Source organism: Cervus canadensis, chromosome 22, assembly GCF_019320065.1.
Source record: "Cervus canadensis isolate Bull #8, Minnesota chromosome 22, ASM1932006v1, whole genome shotgun sequence".
NCBI lineage: Eukaryota > Metazoa > Chordata > Mammalia > Artiodactyla > Cervidae > Cervus > Cervus canadensis.
This window is the reverse complement of record NC_057407.1, coordinates 52,808,265-52,826,578: the sequence shown is the minus strand read 5'-3', so window position 1 is coordinate 52,826,578 and position 18,314 is coordinate 52,808,265. Positions and strand designations below refer to the sequence as shown.

The 18,314-nt window shown below is 45.3% G+C and overlaps 1 protein-coding gene across 4 annotated transcripts in view; it reads right to left on the bottom strand.

The window, feature by feature from the left end:
* The window catches only part of OSBPL10 (oxysterol binding protein like 10), a 308,456-nt gene that overhangs the window by 65,936 nt on the left and 224,206 nt on the right, over positions 1-18,314 (bottom strand). For 3 of the 4 annotated variants that reach the window (XM_043443184.1, XM_043443182.1, XM_043443185.1), the window contains exons 5-6: positions 16,579-16,789; positions 3,986-4,150 (exon numbers count right to left, since the gene is read on the bottom strand). In XM_043443184.1, the coding sequence (XP_043299119.1) occupies positions 3,986-4,150; positions 16,579-16,789 (376 nt within the window). Of the gene's footprint in view, positions 1-3,980; positions 4,151-16,578; positions 16,790-18,314 lie in introns of all 4 variants that reach the window. The other variant, XM_043443183.1, reaches the window with a different exon arrangement.

Here is an 18,314-nt window from a genome sequence, read left to right as displayed (position 1 = left end):
GATTCATGGGGTCACAAAGAGTCAGACACGACTGAGCGACTGAACTGAACTGACTGAATTGCTTGATGGCATAAAAAGACACAAACAGGGACTTTCCTGGCAGTCCAGAGATCCTGCACTTCCACTGCAGACGGCATGGGTTCAATCCCTGGTTGGGGAATAAAGATTCCGAGTGCCATACAATATGGCAAAAAAATAATAAAACAAACACCATAAATACATATCGGAGTGTTTATATCCTAATTTACGCTCCTAAAGACCTAACGTGATCACAACAATAAGCCAGAAGAACATATTTGTCTAAAGCATCACAATAGCTACCGTTCCTACTCTTCCAGTGACCACCCAGTTAGTAACTATATTCTCAACATCAAAAGGGATAAGGAACATTCTCATAAGGAACTTTTTAGCCTTCAGGAATTTCACTTCACTTCTTCTGGGACTGTTTTTCCGAAATTATACAAAAGGGAGACAATGAAAACATTCTCCTTTTTCTGACAAGAAAACTATTGGGTGGCTGATGCTAGCTTCTTCAATTCTTACGACAAAAAAAAAAAAAAAGGCACAATGGCCTAAAATAAAAATAGCATCCAATCAACACTAGCTCTTTGGGTTGCAAAAATCATCTACTAGAGGTGTTACTGGAAAAAATGAGGGAAGGCTTTGCAAAAGAACTCTTAATCCTTTCTTCTCAGAAAACCATCACACCCACATCACAACCCATAAGTCTTGCCTGCTGTAAAGGATTACCAGACACTATCTCCTATTGAGCCCACAAAAGGAATAAGGGCAAAAATGACAACAAGAAATTAATGACTGTCCCTAACTTCAGGGGGAAAAACTCTCCTTAGTGCTTCTCCTTCAAGGTATTTTTTTTAAGCTGAACTTCGGAGCTCGTTATTTCTTACGGATAATGATATACTATCTTCTGCCTCTGCTACTGACCGGAAAGCAAAGTGGGCAATAATTTTTATGTTTAAAAAAAACGCCAGATTCTCTCAAACTTTGGAGTTACAGAAGCATACACATGGGAAAGCAGCACACAATACATGAAAACTCAGGATGCGGAATACCAAGCAGCCCTGATAACCATTGTTGTTAGGTTACTGAACGGCATGTTCTTCCTAGAACATCACGAGTGCCAACGGAACGGAGGAGACGCTCACTGTCACTTAGTATTCAGTTCAGTTCGCTCATTCGTGTTCACTCTTGGAGACCCCAATGACACCTAGCTCCCTGTCCATACCTAACTCCGATCCCACCAACCCATTCATTGAATTTGGTGATGCATCGCAGCCCATCTCATCCTCTGTCTCCCTTCTCCCCTGCCCCAATCCTCCCACATCAGGTCTTTCAATGAGTCAGCTCTTTGCATCAGGCTGTCCAAATATTGGAGTTTACTTCAGCATCATTCCTTCCAATGAACACCCAGGACTTGTCTCCTTTAGGATGGACCAGTTGGATCTCCTTGCAGTCCAAGGGACTCTCAAGAGTCTTCTCCAACACCATAGTTCAAATGCATCAATTTTTCGGCACTCAGCTTTCTTCACAGTCCAACTCTCACATCCATGAACATGACCACTGGAAACCATAGCCTTGACTAGATGGACCTTTGTTGGCAAAGTAATGTCTCTGCTTTTTAATATGCTATCTAGGTTGGTCATAACTTTCCTTCCAAGGAGTAAGATAATTATTAAAGAAATGCAAATCAAAACTACCACGAAGTACTACTTCATACTGGTCAGAATGGCTATCTTTATAAAGTCTACAAACAACAAATGCTAGAGAAGGTGTGGAGAAAAGGGAACCCTCTTACACTGTTGTTTGGAATGTGAGTTGGTGCAGTCACAGTGGAAAACACTGCAGAGGTTCCTCAAAAAAAGCTAAAAACAGAATTACCATAAGATCCAGCTCTCTCACTCCTGGGCATATATCCAGACACAGCTCTAATTCAAATACACGCACCCCAGTGTTCATGGAAACAACCTAAATACCCATTGACAGATGAATGCATAAAGAACACACAGACACACACATACACACATATATATACAGATATATACATATATGTGTGTGTGTGTGTAATAATCTCTAGCTGCATCCATGTTGCTCATTCTTAAGGCTGAGTAGTATTCCATTATATATATATAATTTTTAATATGTATATAATTATATATATATACACACACACACACAACTAGAGATTATTACATTAAATGAAGTCAGAAGGAGAAAGACAAATACCATATGATATCACCTACCTGTGGAATCTAAAATATGATACAAATGAACCTATCACAGACTCATGGACACAGAGAACAGACTTGTAGTTGGCAAGGCGGTGGGGGATTGGGGACTGACAGATTGGGAGGCTGGGGTTAGCAGATGCAAACTCTTTTATGGAATGGATAACCAACAAGGTCTTATTGTATAGCACAAGGGACTACTGATATATTCAATATCCTGTGATAAACCATAATGGAAAAGAATATTTTAAAAAAGAATTATGTATAACTGAATCACTTTGCCGTATAGTCCAAACTAACACACTATAAATCAACTAGACTTCAATAAATAAATAAACAAAATCATTTTTTTTTTAAGCTTATTAGGTGACAGTCTCTGCTAGGGTTTCCGTGATGCTGCTGTGCACAGAATTTGTTTCTGAAGATCTAAGAATTTCTCTCTTCATGTCCTTCTAGAGCAAGTTTTAATATGTGTATTATGGTGTGAAGTCCCAAACGTCTTTCCCAATGGAATGGAAGGGACTGGAGTTCTCAGCCCCTCAGCAGCGAAGCACCCCTCCTCAAACATGACCCACCCAAGGCTCTCAACAGAGCTACCTGATCCCAAGCTCCGATCATCCTCTCAGTTTCCAACTTACCTTGCAAGGCAACTACATGTCAGCTGCAAGTGTTTCCCACCTGAAACTCGGTGCACGGCCAGAGGCAAAGGCCTCTCAAAATCTCACATCCCCTATCATTTCATACTCTGCAAAGTCACCTTACAGATGCTGACAAAATACTTGTGGGCAGGCTGACCCTGCCTCTGGAAGATCTAGGCCCTTTAGTCACCCTCGGAGAAAAGAACCATGTGAAGCTGGGAGAAAAATGCCAGTGGAGGACCAAGACCATTTGATCCAAGACGCTGCTCTGGGGCGTGCACCCTTACAAAACAGATCCTGTTCTATAACTTTCTAGCCAAAGTGATTTCAATTCAAACGAAGAACAATCTCTAACATATGGTTACAGTAGGTCCCAGCCCGGTTCACAAGATCATGTCAACAGGAAATGTGCATCCAAAGAAACAGAGAAAACAGAAATTCACTCGTGACACGGGAGAGACGAACACAAGGCAGGCTGCATTTGGCTTCTCTCCAGCTGCCACTCAGACGCGCCGTTGGTCAAGGAGCATCGTGCAGGCGGATCGCAGGGCCCAGTGAGCCTGTGGGGGTCTGGCTGGCCGCTAAGGTCGACAGGGCTGCTCCTCCCTGGACCTGGGCTGCAGCGCAGCGCCCGGAAGAGCCCCAGCCGCTGCCCGTGGGCTCGCCCGGTCCTGCAGCATGCGGGGAGTGCACGTGGGAGGCAGGAGCTCAGGGTATCAGCACAACCAACACAAAGAAGCCGCTATTTTTAGGGGAGTGATAGAATATATTGTAACTGCTCCCGTCATGTCAACAGGCGTCACGTCAGCGAGTGCGTTCGAATCTCTCCTGCTCAATATGAAAATAACTTCCGTTTCAGTGAAAATAGGAGATTCCCCATCGGTTGCATCATAATTCGCCCACGGCAACTGCCAGGCAGGAGAACAGGCATGCTCGGGGGTGATTTTGTCTCCCCGGGTGATGCTTCCATTTTATTATTGGTCTCCTCTTAAAATCCAGAGATGAGCAAGTTACAAATATAATTACTCTCTTTCCCAGCAAGCAAGCACTAACACAAAGCCACACACGGTGCTAGAGAGGGCAGCCGGCTTACCTCTGGCTCTGGCTCTGGCTCTGGCTCTGGCGGGAAGGTTTGCTCATCCTCCGTGGAGTTGGGTAAAATGGCCCAGGTGATGCTGGCGCTGGCTGATGGCAAGGAGCCAAGTGTCCCATTTTTCAGCTGCTCCGTGGAGTGTGACTTGGGCCCGTGCCATCCCAGGATGCTTTCTGAAATAAAGACCAAGGATGATGCCAAGCATTTTCCAAATCCAACCTTTAGAGCTCAAGAGGTATCACACTAGATAAGAAGCCCAACGTGAAGTGGGCCCAGTTTTAAGTGGATGGTGGTGGATTTCGGTTGGTTCAGTGGAATGAAGTGTAGATTCAGATCATCTATTCATGAACGGGTTTCTGCATAATGGCCATATCAGAATCACCATAGGCTGTGTCTCTCCCCATTCTTGGACTAAAACAATTCATGTTCGCCATATTTCCTTAAGGGTGTTTATTATTATTTTTTTTTACCTGTTTAAAAATACTTTAAAATAGTTACAATAAAAAACCAAAAGTCGAGGACTTCCCTGATGATCCTGTAGTTCCCAAGGCAGGGGGCGTAAGTTCAATCCCTGGTCAGGAAAGATCCCGCACGATGTGGCCAAAAAAATAAAAATAAACAAAGTAGAATTTTATCAGACACAGGCTGCTCAAAATGCAGTTTGAGTGCAATCTGATGACCAGAGCTGAGAAAAGACATCTGCAGTGTGATGACGTTCACAAGCCCACAGCCACTGGATGCAGCCAGCGTGGCAGAAGTCAAGAAGCCACATCACTGAAGACAGATGTGGTCATGCCATTATAGCAAAAACTCTTTGGGGTTACCACATTGGTGTTTATAAATCATTTATTTTCTTCTCTCTTTCTTTATTTGGTCATGCCACGTGGCTTGCAGGATCTTAGTGCCATGATCAGAGATTGAACCCAGGCCTCCAGCAGTGGAATCAAGAGTCCTAACCACTGGACTGCCAGGGAATTCCCTATAAAGCATTTTTCTAATCCTCCCTAAATCCTTGAGAACAACAAGAAAACCTTTCTAATACTAACCTTTGTAAGCACGCATGCTCAGCTGTGTCTGACTCTGCGACCCCACAAACTGTAGCCCGCCAGGCTCCTCTGTCCCTGGGATTCTCCAGGCAAGAATACTGGAGTGGGTTGCCATGCCCTCCTCCAGGGGATTTTCCCGACCCAGGGATCGAACCCGGGTTTCCTGTGGCTCCTGCATTGGCAGGTGGGTTCTTTAAGCACTGTGCCCCCGGGGCATCCCCGACCTGTCTGAGTCACGGGTCACTGTAGAATAGTTGCATATGCTTCCGAAGGGGACAGGAAGTAACTGGGGGCAGATTTCTATACCCCACAGCAGTCCTGCCATTAGAAAAAGAACTGGCCTCACACTCAGCTGAACCTGGGGATTCCGTCCTCAGCCCGAGAGCAGGAGTGAGTGAGTGTGGGAAGGCTGGCGCATGCAGACTGCCTCACACGAACTAGAACTCCGCGGCCCTCCAGTGCCTCAGACGCTGCCCGCCATCTGCTCCTTCTCCCCCTGCTGCTCACAATGCCCAAGCAAGGCTATGTTGTTTCAAACTCTTCAAGGTAGTGAGAGTCTTTGTGGGCACTATTTCCCTGCTAAGACTGACATCCTTCATTCATCTACCTGGTGGAGGAGGTCTCCCACATAAATCCAGGGATCGACTCAACCATCACTCCCTCACAGAGGCCCCCTGCCCAGGACCACGCTGGCCAAGGGAGCATGCTGCAGGCTCCCCTCAGTCCCAATAGTTGTTGTACTGTCTCCCAGCTCTTAGTGCGATTGGAACTCACTCTCCAATCCTTTGACCACCTGATGCAGAAAACTGACTCACTGGAAAAGACCCTGATGCTGGGAGAGACTGAAGGCAGGAGGAGAAGGGGACGACAGAGGATGAGGTGGTCGAACAGCATCACCAACTCGATGGACATGAGTTTGAGCAAGTTCCAGGAGATGGCCGGGCATGCTGCAGTCCATGGGGTCACAAAGAGTTGGACACGACTGAGCAACTGAACTGAACTCACTCTCTTCATTCGTTTATTGTCTGCCTTCCTCTTCTCCCTAAAAACTCAGCTTCTTAAAAACAGAGGCCATACTGATCTTGCTCAGTGCTGATTTCCCAGAACCTACGACAGGGTCTGGCAAGGAGTGTGTGCTCACTACAACTGTGCCTAATGAGCGAAGGACCATTAAGACTTTCGGATATCTTTAATTTCAAAATGGGTGTATGTAGAATGTTGATGAAAAGGGTCTGGGGACACAGCAGGAAAGGGAGTGAGGAAGGAGGGTTATTGCTTACTGGGTACAGAGGTTCAGCTTTGCAAGATGAAAAGGGTTCGAGAGTTTGGTCATACAATAATATGAATATATTTAACACTACTGAGTTGAATACTTAAAAATGGTTAGGAAGTCAAATTTTCTGATATGTATATTTTACCACTCTTTTTTAATGACAAAATAGTCATCCATATGCCAGTCTTTGATGTTATTTTTTAAAAAGGCAAAAACTCATAAAACTAAAATCAAAGGCTGAAGGGTGAGCTAAGGACAGGTTTGGAAAGAAGCCCCATAAATAGAAGGTGGATGGGGCTGGACTGAAAAAAACAACCAGGGTTCCAAGGCCCAGAATCTGCCCTCAGAAAGGTGGAAAGGTACTTCTTACCTGTTATGCTGACCAACTCCTGCTCAGAGACCAGAAGTTAGATTCAGATCTTAAATACTGGGCAGCTGTCTCATAAATACAGAGGTACTACTTGTTTCACATTTTATTTCATTATATAAGTAGAAAATGTCCTCCAGAGTAATTAGGAAAACTTGAAAGGCACTAGGGGAAAAAATCTGCTTTCCTTCTGGTGGCTCAGATGATAAAGGATCTGCCTGCAGTGCAAGAGACCTGGGTTTGATTCCCGGGTGGGGAAGAACCCCAACCCACTCCAGTATTCTTGCCTGGAGAATTCCATGGACAGAGGAGCCTGGTGGGTTACAGTCTATGGGGTCACAAAGAGTCAGACATGACTGAGTGACTAACACTCACTCTTCATAGGCAATCAGGACAGTGTTCCATTACTCTCAAACCTCAACTCTGCCCCTTGCTCCCCTCCATGCCACCGTCAGTCAGAGGTGATAACCAGGAGAGAGACAATGGGGCAGGAAGTAGAGTCTGGCCTGGCCTTGAAACACAGCATCCTGAGACAAAGACCAAGACAGGAAGGGGGGGTGGCAATGCATGCTGGGAAATGTAGTTTTTGTACATTCTACAGATTCCGAGCATGAAAGCCCAGTGAGTGAGGACAGGAGACCAGTCCAGCCGCTCTGATCCCCAGTCACTGGTTTGGGAGTCTGGATAGAGGGGGAAAATTCTAACAGAGTGAATGAAAAAGGCTGTATAAATTGATCAATTCTGTACTGAAGCTCGGCAGTGGGTGCCCCTGCACCCTCATTTTCCTTCTTCCTCTCAGCCCCAGCCCTTCCCAAAGTGGAAGCCAAAGCAAAGACCTTGAAGGCCAAGAAAGCAGTGTTGAAAGGCGTCCACGGCCATAAAACGAAAAAAGAAGATGATCCACACGTCACTCGTTGTCCACTGGCTCAGGAGGGAGCCCAAATGCCCTCAGAAGAGTGCCCCTGGGGGAAACAAGTGTGACCACCACGCCATCAAGTTCCCCTCAACCAGCAAGTCAGCCATGAAGGTAACAGCAGACACAACACACCCGGTGTTCACTGTGGATGTCAAGGCCAGCACCACCAGATTAAACAGCTGTGAAGGCGTTCTATGACGTCAACACGGCCAAGGTCAACACCCTGATCAGGCCCGATGGAGGGAAGAAGGCCTATGTCCAATTGGCTCCTGACTGTGATGCTTTGGATGTTGCCAATGAAATTGGGATCATCTAAACTGAGTGCAGCTGGCTAATTCTAAAAGTTTCCACTATTTTTTTGTTTTTAAAGGACTCCTTTTTAGAGTCCTGTTTAGAGTCCTTTTTAAAGGACTCTACAGTGCTTGAGGAAAAACAACAGTATTCTGAGAAGGGTACTCAAAAGGCTGAGAGGAACAACATATCTCTGAAATTTACTCTAAATGGTAAGGTGTCAGAGAAAACATCAGGAGAGGTGTATCCTTGAAATAATACAAAATAAAGTAACCACTATGGAACAAGAACACAGAGCCAGGAGAAGAAAACAGGCTGAGGTGAAGAAAGAGGTGGAGGCAGGAAGGACTTATGATGAGGAAATGAAGCCAACATTAGCAGAATTAAGGTTAATACTGAAACAAGGGGAAAACAGGATCAACACTGTAGAAAGTCAAGTAAGTAGTGTGTCAAGATGAAGTTCTATTAGTGAGCAGCTGCCAAGGGCACAAGGGTCAGCAATGAGACAGAAGATTCAGGACTTCCCTGGTGGTCCAGAGATTAAGAAGCCATCTACCAATGCAGGGGTCATGTGTTCGATCCCTAGCCCAGGAAGATCCCACATGCCATGGAGCACCTAAGACCATGCCCCGCAACGACTGAGCCAGTGCTCTAGAGCCCATAATCTGCAACAGGAGAAGCTGCCACAATGAGAAGCCCGCAAACCACAACTAGAGACTGGCCCCCACTCACTGCAACTAGAGAAAGCCCATACACAGCGATGAAGACCTAGTGCAGACAAAAATAAATAATAATAGTAAAATTTTTTAAAGACAGAAGATACACGGCAGAGACCTTTAAGTGAAAAGAGATCAGTGGAACAAATGGAACAAAAACAATAAACAATAACAGAAGTAAAGAAACACAGCTGGAGCTGAAGAGTGGGTTGCGGATCCCGTGAAAACAGCCCACCACAGTCCAGCAAAACCAATGGGAAAAGACTCATATCTAGAGAGCTTTCGATATTTTCTTAGGTTTTTTCTCTTACTGAAATGTCAAACACACACAAAAATAGAATAGTTTAATGAATGCCTGGCTCATTAAGTTTGGCAACACTTTTTAATTAAAAAAAAAAATCAAGAGGAAAAATTTTCCAATCATTTAGGCAGAACAGTTAGACCTGCCTTAAAGGGGTAAAAAAAAAAAAAATCAAGCTAGTCTTGGCTTTTGCTACAACACTAAATGCCAAAAGACGACAGATGAAGAGAAGAATGTAAATGAATATCTACATATTTCCCTGTGGGTGCAGGGCTGGAAAGATAATGCTTGTCTTCAGACAAATTATCTTTCCTCTGCTGAAAAGAGTCAGCATTTGTTGAGCTCTTGCTAGGTGCCAAGGACTACTATACAAAAAATTTCTTTTTAAAATTATTATTTAATATTTATTTATTTGGCTGGGCCAGGTCTTAGTTGTGGCACGCAGGATCTTCTTCTTCTTCCTTTTGTATTTGCAGCATCTTTAGTTGTGGCATGCAAACTCCCAGTTGCAGCCTACTGAATCTAGCTCCCCAATCAGGGATCACATCTGGGCCCCCACACTTGGAGTGAAGAGTCTTAACCACTGAGCCACCAGGCAAGTCCCTATCATATGAAATTTTTGTGCGTTAGCTCATCTAATTCTAATGACATCTAATGACGATCTAATCTAATCCTAGGACTTACTTCTTGACAGATAAACAAAAAGGCATGCAGAGCCAGTAAGCGTCAGGGGTAAATGGCAGATGAACACCCAGGCCATCTGTCCCCAGGGCCCAGACTCTCAAACTCTACGCTCTGTGCCTTCTGAGCACCACTGCACGGACTCAGAAAATATCCCACTTTCTGGGGAAAAAAATGACCTGAGGTCATATCCCAACACATGAAGAAAAGCAGCAGGATAAAGAACTCAAGACTGGAGAAGCCGTGGAAAAGGACAGGCAGTGAGCAATGAACCCAGCTGAACATAAGGCTGAGCAGGGCTGGGACTCAGGGCAGGAAAAAAGGCACTTGCCTCTGGGTAAAATTTAAAGAGGCAGCAAAACACTCAGTAATCAAGATAAATGGCATGTTCATGCAATACTGTTTAAATCAAAATTATGTCAGAATAAAAAAATGTCTTAAAGGACTCAGGCTCAGTTGCCTCACCCAGTCAAGTCCTATCTTTTAAGATTTTGATATTTTGTTCATCCTGGATTTTTTTGCATTCATTTTGGTTTCAAGATATTGCATTAAAACGTCATTTATCTTAATGACTTTGGTACCGTTAAATTTGTGCTCAAAGGAGGTGTTCCACTCATCATACGCCATCCCAGCCCTGGAACTGAATTTAAATGCTTCTTGAAAACATGATAACATCACTGACTATTAAGTCAAAATTCTTTTAAAGAGATCTAATCATTATTACACATTATTAAGTATTAAATTAATATTAAAATATTGATAATATCTCCCACATTATATTCTAATCAAACATTGGGAAGTCCACTAAGAAAAGAAGGAAATTAAAGTATTCTGAGTCTTCATCACCCTATAGTGCGGCATTCTTGATTTTGACAATTAGAATACTACAAGTCAATGAATCCTTATGAAGACTGCAATGTGACCACTACTATAATTTATATACATATTTTCCCCCAAAATGCTAAAGAAAAGGAAACACAACCTGTGTGGCAAAATGAGAGGAAACAAGAAAAGCAGCACAAATACAGAAACAAAAAGCATAATGGAGACCAAGGAAAACAAGCAGCACTGTAAGGGAAAACAATAAATGACTGGACTGCATTCTGTGTCTGAAAGATAAATTCTCAAGACGGTGTCATAAAACAAAACACAAGTCTCAACCAGATTTCAATAATCCAAAGACACGCCAATTTTCACATTTTAACATCTCTGAAATCGGAGTTCATCTTATGCTCAATGACGTGTCATAGTTTAGTTGACAGCGTTTTCTTAGTGGCACAAAGGCTCACGGTGTGTTTCACTATGGATGTGTTGGACAGGTGAGAAAACATGCCTCACCTATAGAAAGTGACTCAGAAGGTCTATGATAGAGAGGCGATCAGAGACATACCAGCAAGGACAAATGCAAAGAAAACCAGGGTCTAACATGACCACGTGGCTGCTGACCGTAGCCTACTGGCTGTATGTCAATTGCCTTTCACTTTCTAGTCCACCCTAAAGCTCCTGAGTGGCAGACCATCGGAGATGATCCAATGGGAGAGAGGAGGAAGGCAATGGGTCAGGTGTTCACCAATTTGCAAACTAGTGCTTGCACCAGGTTTCGACGCATGCCTGCAGCTCCTCACACAACACTTAGTAGACACAAGAAGCCCAAGAAAAAGGGGGGGAAAAAACCTTTCTGGCTCTCTTAACCAACCGGAAGCAGAAGGAAAGCTACAGATTTAACCACAGGCTTAAAGCTTTGACTGTGGGACTGACTCTGCCCTTGGCCTCAGCTTACCCCTTGCTGGAGCGCTGGAGGCAGCGCTGGAGGCCAGTGACAGGGGAGGCACTGGAAGGCCCCCCACTCTTCCTGAAACACAGTGAACTCCCGCCTCCTAGGTGCAGTCAGTCTGAGAGGGCTTTCCCCAAATGAGTAAGGCTGACATTTACAAACATGGGAAAAACATAGGGTGTACTTATGATGAAATGCTGGTATGGCAGGATCTGATGGCTTTCTTTACGGAGGAAGTGCCAATCAATCAGTTTTGACTGCTGTATAAAAGTAAATAAATAAAACTACCCATCTGAAATATTCTGCAATGGTAGTGTTTCCCAATATGCTGCTTACTGAAGGGATCATCACATTTTTTGTGGGGTTTTTTGTTTATTTTTATTTTTTCCCATTTATTTTTTATTAGTTGGAGGCTAATTACTTTACAATATTGCAGTGGTTTTTGTCATACATTGACATGAATCAGCCATGGATTTACATGTATTCCCCATCCCGATCCCCTCTCCCACCTCCCTCTCTACCCGATCCCTTTGGGTCTTCCCAGTGCACATTTTTATCTTGACTTTTAATCACAAAATAAGGGAAGGTGACCTAAATAGGATGCACAGCCAACAGAAACACTGGGTGTCAGGAAAGAAGGATGGATAGAGGTTGAGAAAAGACAGACATTGTAGAGACAGAGGAAAAAAAGGGGTCTGAGTGGGGAAAAGGGATGAAAGTTGAGAATCTGAAGATGTTTCTGGGAAAAAATGAAGCAGAGCAGAAGGAAGAAGTCAACAAGTGGGAAAAGCCCAGAAAAGTCCCTACAATAGTCTCACCAGGACTTTCCTGATGGTCCAGTGGTTAAGACTCCATGCTTCCAATACAGGAGGCCTGAGTTCAATCCCTGATGAGGGAACTGGATCCCACATGCTGAGTGGTATGGCCAAAAGAAAAAAAAAGTCTCATCTATTTGACCCTCTTGGCCAAACCCCAAAACAGCAGGAACCAATGCAACTGGCTTATTAACTGACAATCCCTATAAATCTTAAAAGAGAATGAGAAAGTTACTGGAAAGGCAAGTTAAGAAGTGCATATTAAATTCTGTTCTGGTTCCCCTCTCTTCAATTACATGTGTCTTGGTCTCTGGCCCTGATTCATGTCCAAGGGCATGAACATCATCCATGGGGATTCCTCTGCCACCCTCACTGCAGCAGCTTGTCCCGCACCCACTATAATGTGAGAGCCAGCTCTCACAGTGCACTAGAACATGGTCTGATCACAGGTGTCTGTGCTGCCTCTGAATCATGTTCCCCGGATCAGGTGAGGAACGCCCCAGAAGCACAGGCAGCAGACTGCTCTGCCCCCACAGACCACTTTAAGGTCTGGAATCCCCCTCCAGCACAGACTCCCAAGCAGCCCAGCCGTCTCCAGCTCTGGAGCAGCCCTGACTTGTCACACCACAGAAAATCAGAGGCACATATCTGGACTCGGGAAACCAGATGCCCACATGCCCCATCCCATCAAGCATCTGCCTTCATCAAAACACTGGAGAAGATTCAGTCACCAGGACAGAGGAGAACCGGGGAACATAAGCCTGGACCAAGAAGCCAAGTTCCTTTACAAATTTTACCTACAAACCTCTCCATAAACAGAAGTTAGATGAAGCATTTCAGCCCTGAATTATCTCAGAGGTAACATCGGAGACAGGACCCGAGCCTGAAATGTGTAGGTGGGCACAGATGGGAGCTCAAGTAATTCTCCAGCTTGTTCCAGTCGCTCTGTTTGAAATGAAATTGAGGTCGGGGAGCAACATCTGCATGACAAAGGCTCTAGAGCCGCCGCCAGGTTCCCCAGAAGATGCAACGAGAAGCTACAGAAGATGCTGGGAGATCACAGATTAGGTTTTGATTCCGAAGAGGGGCAGAAAGAAAAAGAAAAAAATCAGTGCAGGAGGGATCAGAAAGCAGAGGCCTTCATGAACAGTGCCCACAGATACAAGCTGTGCTGACCTACCTGTGCCCCACCCACCCCTCCCCTGCCCCCTGAAACTCTAGAGCAAGGGTCCCCAACCTCTGAGCCACAGACTGGCACCTCCTGTCAGGTCAGTGGTGGCATTAGATTAGAAATAAAGTGAGCAATAAGTGAATTCGCTTGAATCATCTGGAAACCATCCCCCAGCTTCCGGTCCATGGAAACAGTGTCTTTCACAAAGCCGGTTCCCAGTGCCCAAAAGGCTAGGGACCGCTGCTCTGGAGGAAAGCCTGATAGAGGTTCACTTTAACGAGATTTTTATTTCCATCAACCCAGTCTGGCACTCCTTGGATATAACCGTTAAGTTTTTATCAGCAGGAGTCAGGCTGCTACAGCCCCCATCAACCCCAAGAGCCCTGAGGTTCTTAACAAATGCATTTTGAGATGACACTCCTGGGGTCACTAGGCTCTTCCATTCCATTAGCTTGAGATTCTGGAATTCTGTTTTAACTGCAGGCAACTATGATGCTTTGGATGAGGATGTAATTCCACCTTCTTTCCCCCAAATGTGCGGCAGAGATTTAAAAGACATGTGCAGAAATGTTTTAAAATCCAAAGGGCTGTGTTATATGGAATATAACTTTGGAAAGGGTTAGGAAGACAAGGAAACACAATAACCTTTATGATGCTTAATGCTCTATTCTCCAACCTTCAGCCAAGTTCCCCAGTAAAAACGGCTAAAAGGAAGGGTGGGTGGACAACAGGGTCAGGTCCAGGAAGGGACAGGATGACCACTCCCCACAGAAGGCAGCAAGGTGGGTGCAGCAGTGTCCAGACATTGCGTGGTCTCCCGCCTCCCCCACAAATAGTCCCCATTTCAACCTCTCACCACATCTGACATTCTACCTCAAGCTTTGTCCCTCCAGCCCTTAAAAAACCCCAGAGAAAGAATGAAAATCTGGAAGGAAAATTAGAAATTTACTAGAAAGTCACCTGAAGAAAAAGGTAAGGCATGAATTTCAGGCACAAGAAAATGGTTCAAGTTTCTTATCCACTCCTTCTTGGAATGAGCCCACTTGTTCACAGAGCCTAGAAGCAGGTTCTGGTGCAAGAAGAATTCTAGGAACTTTGAGAAGCACCCAGTCTAATGCTGAGGTGTGCCCAACGCCTAAAGCAGTCACTGAGGCTCCATCCAGATCAGGAAAAGTCAGGGAGTCTCATTTTTCAATGAGACTTCTCAAGTAGAGAAGAAAAAGGCAAGGAAAAAAGCACATGGGGTGCCTTCACTCTGTACCTGGACACACACGCCTCTCCCAAGCCCAGATCAGGCACCTGAATGTTTTTTCTTTTGTTAGAGAAGACACTGGTAGAGTCATAGGCAAAATTCAGAAAAGTCGGGACTTCCCTGGTGGTCAGTGGTTAAGAATCTGCCTGCCAACGCAGAGGACATGGGTTCAATCCTTGGTCAGGGGAGCTGACAATGCCATGGGACAACTAAGTCCATGCAACACACCTACTGAGCCCACACTCCACAGAGTTCAAGAGCTACAACTGCTGAAGCCTGTGTGCCCTAGAGCCTGTTCTCCACAAGAGAAGCCCCCGCAATGAGAAGCCGGTACAACTGCAGCTGGAGAGTAACCCCTGCTCATCACTAGAGAAAACCCACATGCAGCAACGAAGACCCAGCCAGGCCAAAAATATAAACAAATACAATTTTAAAAAAAATTTAGTAAGGTCTGCAAATTAGGAAGAGGATTGTATTTATGTTAATTTCTCGATTTGGACCATGGTACTGTTACTACAGAGAAGAGTGCCCTTTTTTAAGGAAATTCACACTGAGGCATAGAAAAGTAAAGATACATATCATCGGCAACTTACTTTTTAGTGGCTAGAATATTATAATAGGCTTATACATACAGAAAAGATGGGGCAAACATGGTAATAGCATTTGGAGAATTTGGAGATCGATGAGAATTTTTCATACTATTCTTGTAACTTTTTCAGAAGTCTCAAACTATTTCCCAAACAATAAAGAAAAAAATACAAATACCTGCCCTGAGAAAATTAAGCTGTGAGCAGAACAGTGTCGGAGAATTAAGGTGTGACAGCCCCAGTCTGGGGAATCCAGAGTCTACTGGGTGGTCCATTCTGGTTTGGACAAAGGACCCCAGGCGGCTGCCACAGAGGGTAGAGCCCACCCCTGGACTTTGCTCTGCGATACCAGGGTGGCTTCGGGCAGGTCACTTACCTGCTCTGAGCCTCAGCTCAGCTCACCCACATGGTGGGCATGACGATATCTACTTCGTGAAGATTTCATAAAGCGGGTAGCAAAAGGTAGACACTGATAGAATCAGAGCTGAGTAATGACGGTGGGTACTACAGAAGAAACTCAAGCCCCCCGCCCCTACAGCTGACTCTGGGAAACCAACATCACCTTTCAACCCTGGTGACAGGGGCGGGCAGTGGGGACCTGGAGGAAATGTGAAATACAGACCATTCGTCATAACCTGGCTTGGCTTCCCATCACCTGAACTGCCTCATTCTTCATTAATTAATTGAACCCTGGGCAACAAAGCTCAGTGAGGCGTCAGTGCATCTCTTCTAATACTTTATAATTCCCTACGACATGACCCATCTCAAGCCATTTTCACCTTTATCATTTAATTCAATCTTCCCTAGTATCTTTCTATCTGCTTATTGATGAAACCTTCCTTCAAAAGGACTGGAGCCTCTGCAGGGAGTTGATTATTATCTCGAACTTCTTGATAAACAACTAGAAATGCTTCTGTTATGTATCTCAGAGAAAATCTCACACTGGGCCCTGAGGAGACAGGAAAGAGGAGGGCATGGTGGCCGCAGGCAGAGAGCAGGAGGCAAGGCGGCTGTTCATCATGGGAGGAGGTGGGGATACACACCACAGGCACAGTTAGAAATAGCAGACCAGATGCTGCAGAGCAATAGATCTTGCAAACACAACATTGAGTGCAAAATTCACAAAACAGAAGGCAACGGAGAACTGAATGCTAGCAAGTCTCAAAGGAATTCCATAGTATTCATGAAAATGTTAAATTGTTGATAGGAGGGCACATTGCTAACGGGTGAAATGAAAAAAAATAGAGACAGCCCACGCGAGTTTGAGAAGGGGTAAACACAGAAGTGCCTGGATAAAAGGCAAGATGGATAGATTTAAAGGAAGAAGGTCACCGCGGACAGACATGCACGTGCGCACAGTGGACAACGCACACTCGCAGACCCGCGCGCGCCGCCGCCGGGGAGGTCTTACCCGAGGCCCCCGGCCTGTGGCTGGGCTGGCCGGCGTGGTGCAGACTCTGCTGGAGCAGGCTCAGGCACTCCCCGAGGCAGCTGAGGGTGGCCGCAGAGGTAGCTTTCAGGAGCAGTAAGTCCTGGTCCAAGGCAGTGAGGGGACCAGACCCCGGGAGAGACTCGATGGCGTGCACCAGGTTCTTCTGCTGTCCCTCCACCTGGGTCATCATCTGCGGAAAAGGGAGGCAGCGAGGAGGTGAGAGTCGGAAGGCCTCACTTCCGCCATCCGGGAGCCAGCGCTTAAACCATGGGAGTGGATCAAAGTGGGGTGCAACTGTTCACAATAGCCAGGACATGGAAGCAACCTAGATGTCCATCTGCAGACGAATGGATAAGAAAGCTGTGGTACATATACACCATGGAGTATTACTCAGCCATTAAAAAGAATACATTTGAATCAGTTCTAGTGAGGTGGATGAAACTGGAGCCTATTATACAGAGTGAAGTAAGTCAGAAAGAAAAACACCAATACAGTATATTAATGCATATATACGGAATTTAGAAAGATGGTAACAATGACCCTATATGCGAGACAGCAAAAGAGACACAGATGTAAAGAACAGATTTTTGGACTCTGTGGGAGAAAGCGAGGGTGGGATGATTTGAGAGAATAGCACTGAAATCTGTATATTATCATATGTGAAACAGATCACCAGTCCAGGTTCGATGCATGAGACAGGGTGCTCAGGGCGGGTGCACTGGGATGACCCTGAGGGATGGGATGGGGAGGGAGGTGGGAGGGGGGTTCAGGATGGGGAACACATGTACACCCGTGGTTGATTCATGTCAAAGTACGGCAAAAACCACTACAATACTGTAAAGTAATTAGCCTCCAATTAAAATAAATTAATTAATTATAAGAAAAAAAAAGTGTGGTGCAAGACAGCATCACCACCCAGACTACGGGTGGCATGAAGATGCAGTCTGAGGATGCTTGGCGCGCATCCGTCCTGGGATGCCGCAGGCCTGGGATGAAATCCATCCAGGTTCATCTACCCAAAGACACTTGGCCTCTGCAGCTCTGCACACAGGAGAATTTTAGAACTTTAGACCTGAAGGGGACCATCAGGCCATCCTGGGTGTATCTTTTATAGGTCTTTGAAAGGTAAAAATAAACATACTAAAAGTAGAAGTCTTGTGATCAACTTTAAGGTCCTTGGACCACAGGAAGGTTATCTGAGACAATGGGCACCCCTGGCTTTGTCTCAGAGCAAGGTTAATTCCTTGCTTTTCTTCTGTCTCCTGTCCGTCCCTAATTCCTTGGTGGTCCTCCTTGAAGTTCAGGAAATCAAAGTGAAATCTGGGGCTAGCATCTGTGGGGATGAGACCACACACAGCAAAACCAGTGCTGACCCACTCTGCCCCTAAAATGCTGGGAGAGCCCTCAACTTCCTCAACACCACGTGTAGGGAGCCAAGAGGAGGAGAAAAACCAGGAGTTCAAAGCCAGCCCCGCTCTACTGCTAATGCTGTGACAAACCAGTAACCCCATGGCGGCCTGGCTTCAATTCAAAAGCTACAGACAAGCAGTGTTTCCTTGGACAAATCAAGGAGAAAGGAATTTGAGAACTAGAAAAGGACTCGACTGGTAATCTTGTGAAGTGCATCCTCCTCCTGTTTTTATACCTTATCTTGCTAAACAAGATGATGAGCATAAACTGCATGGCCAACAAATAAGCAGTTGAGCTGATATGTG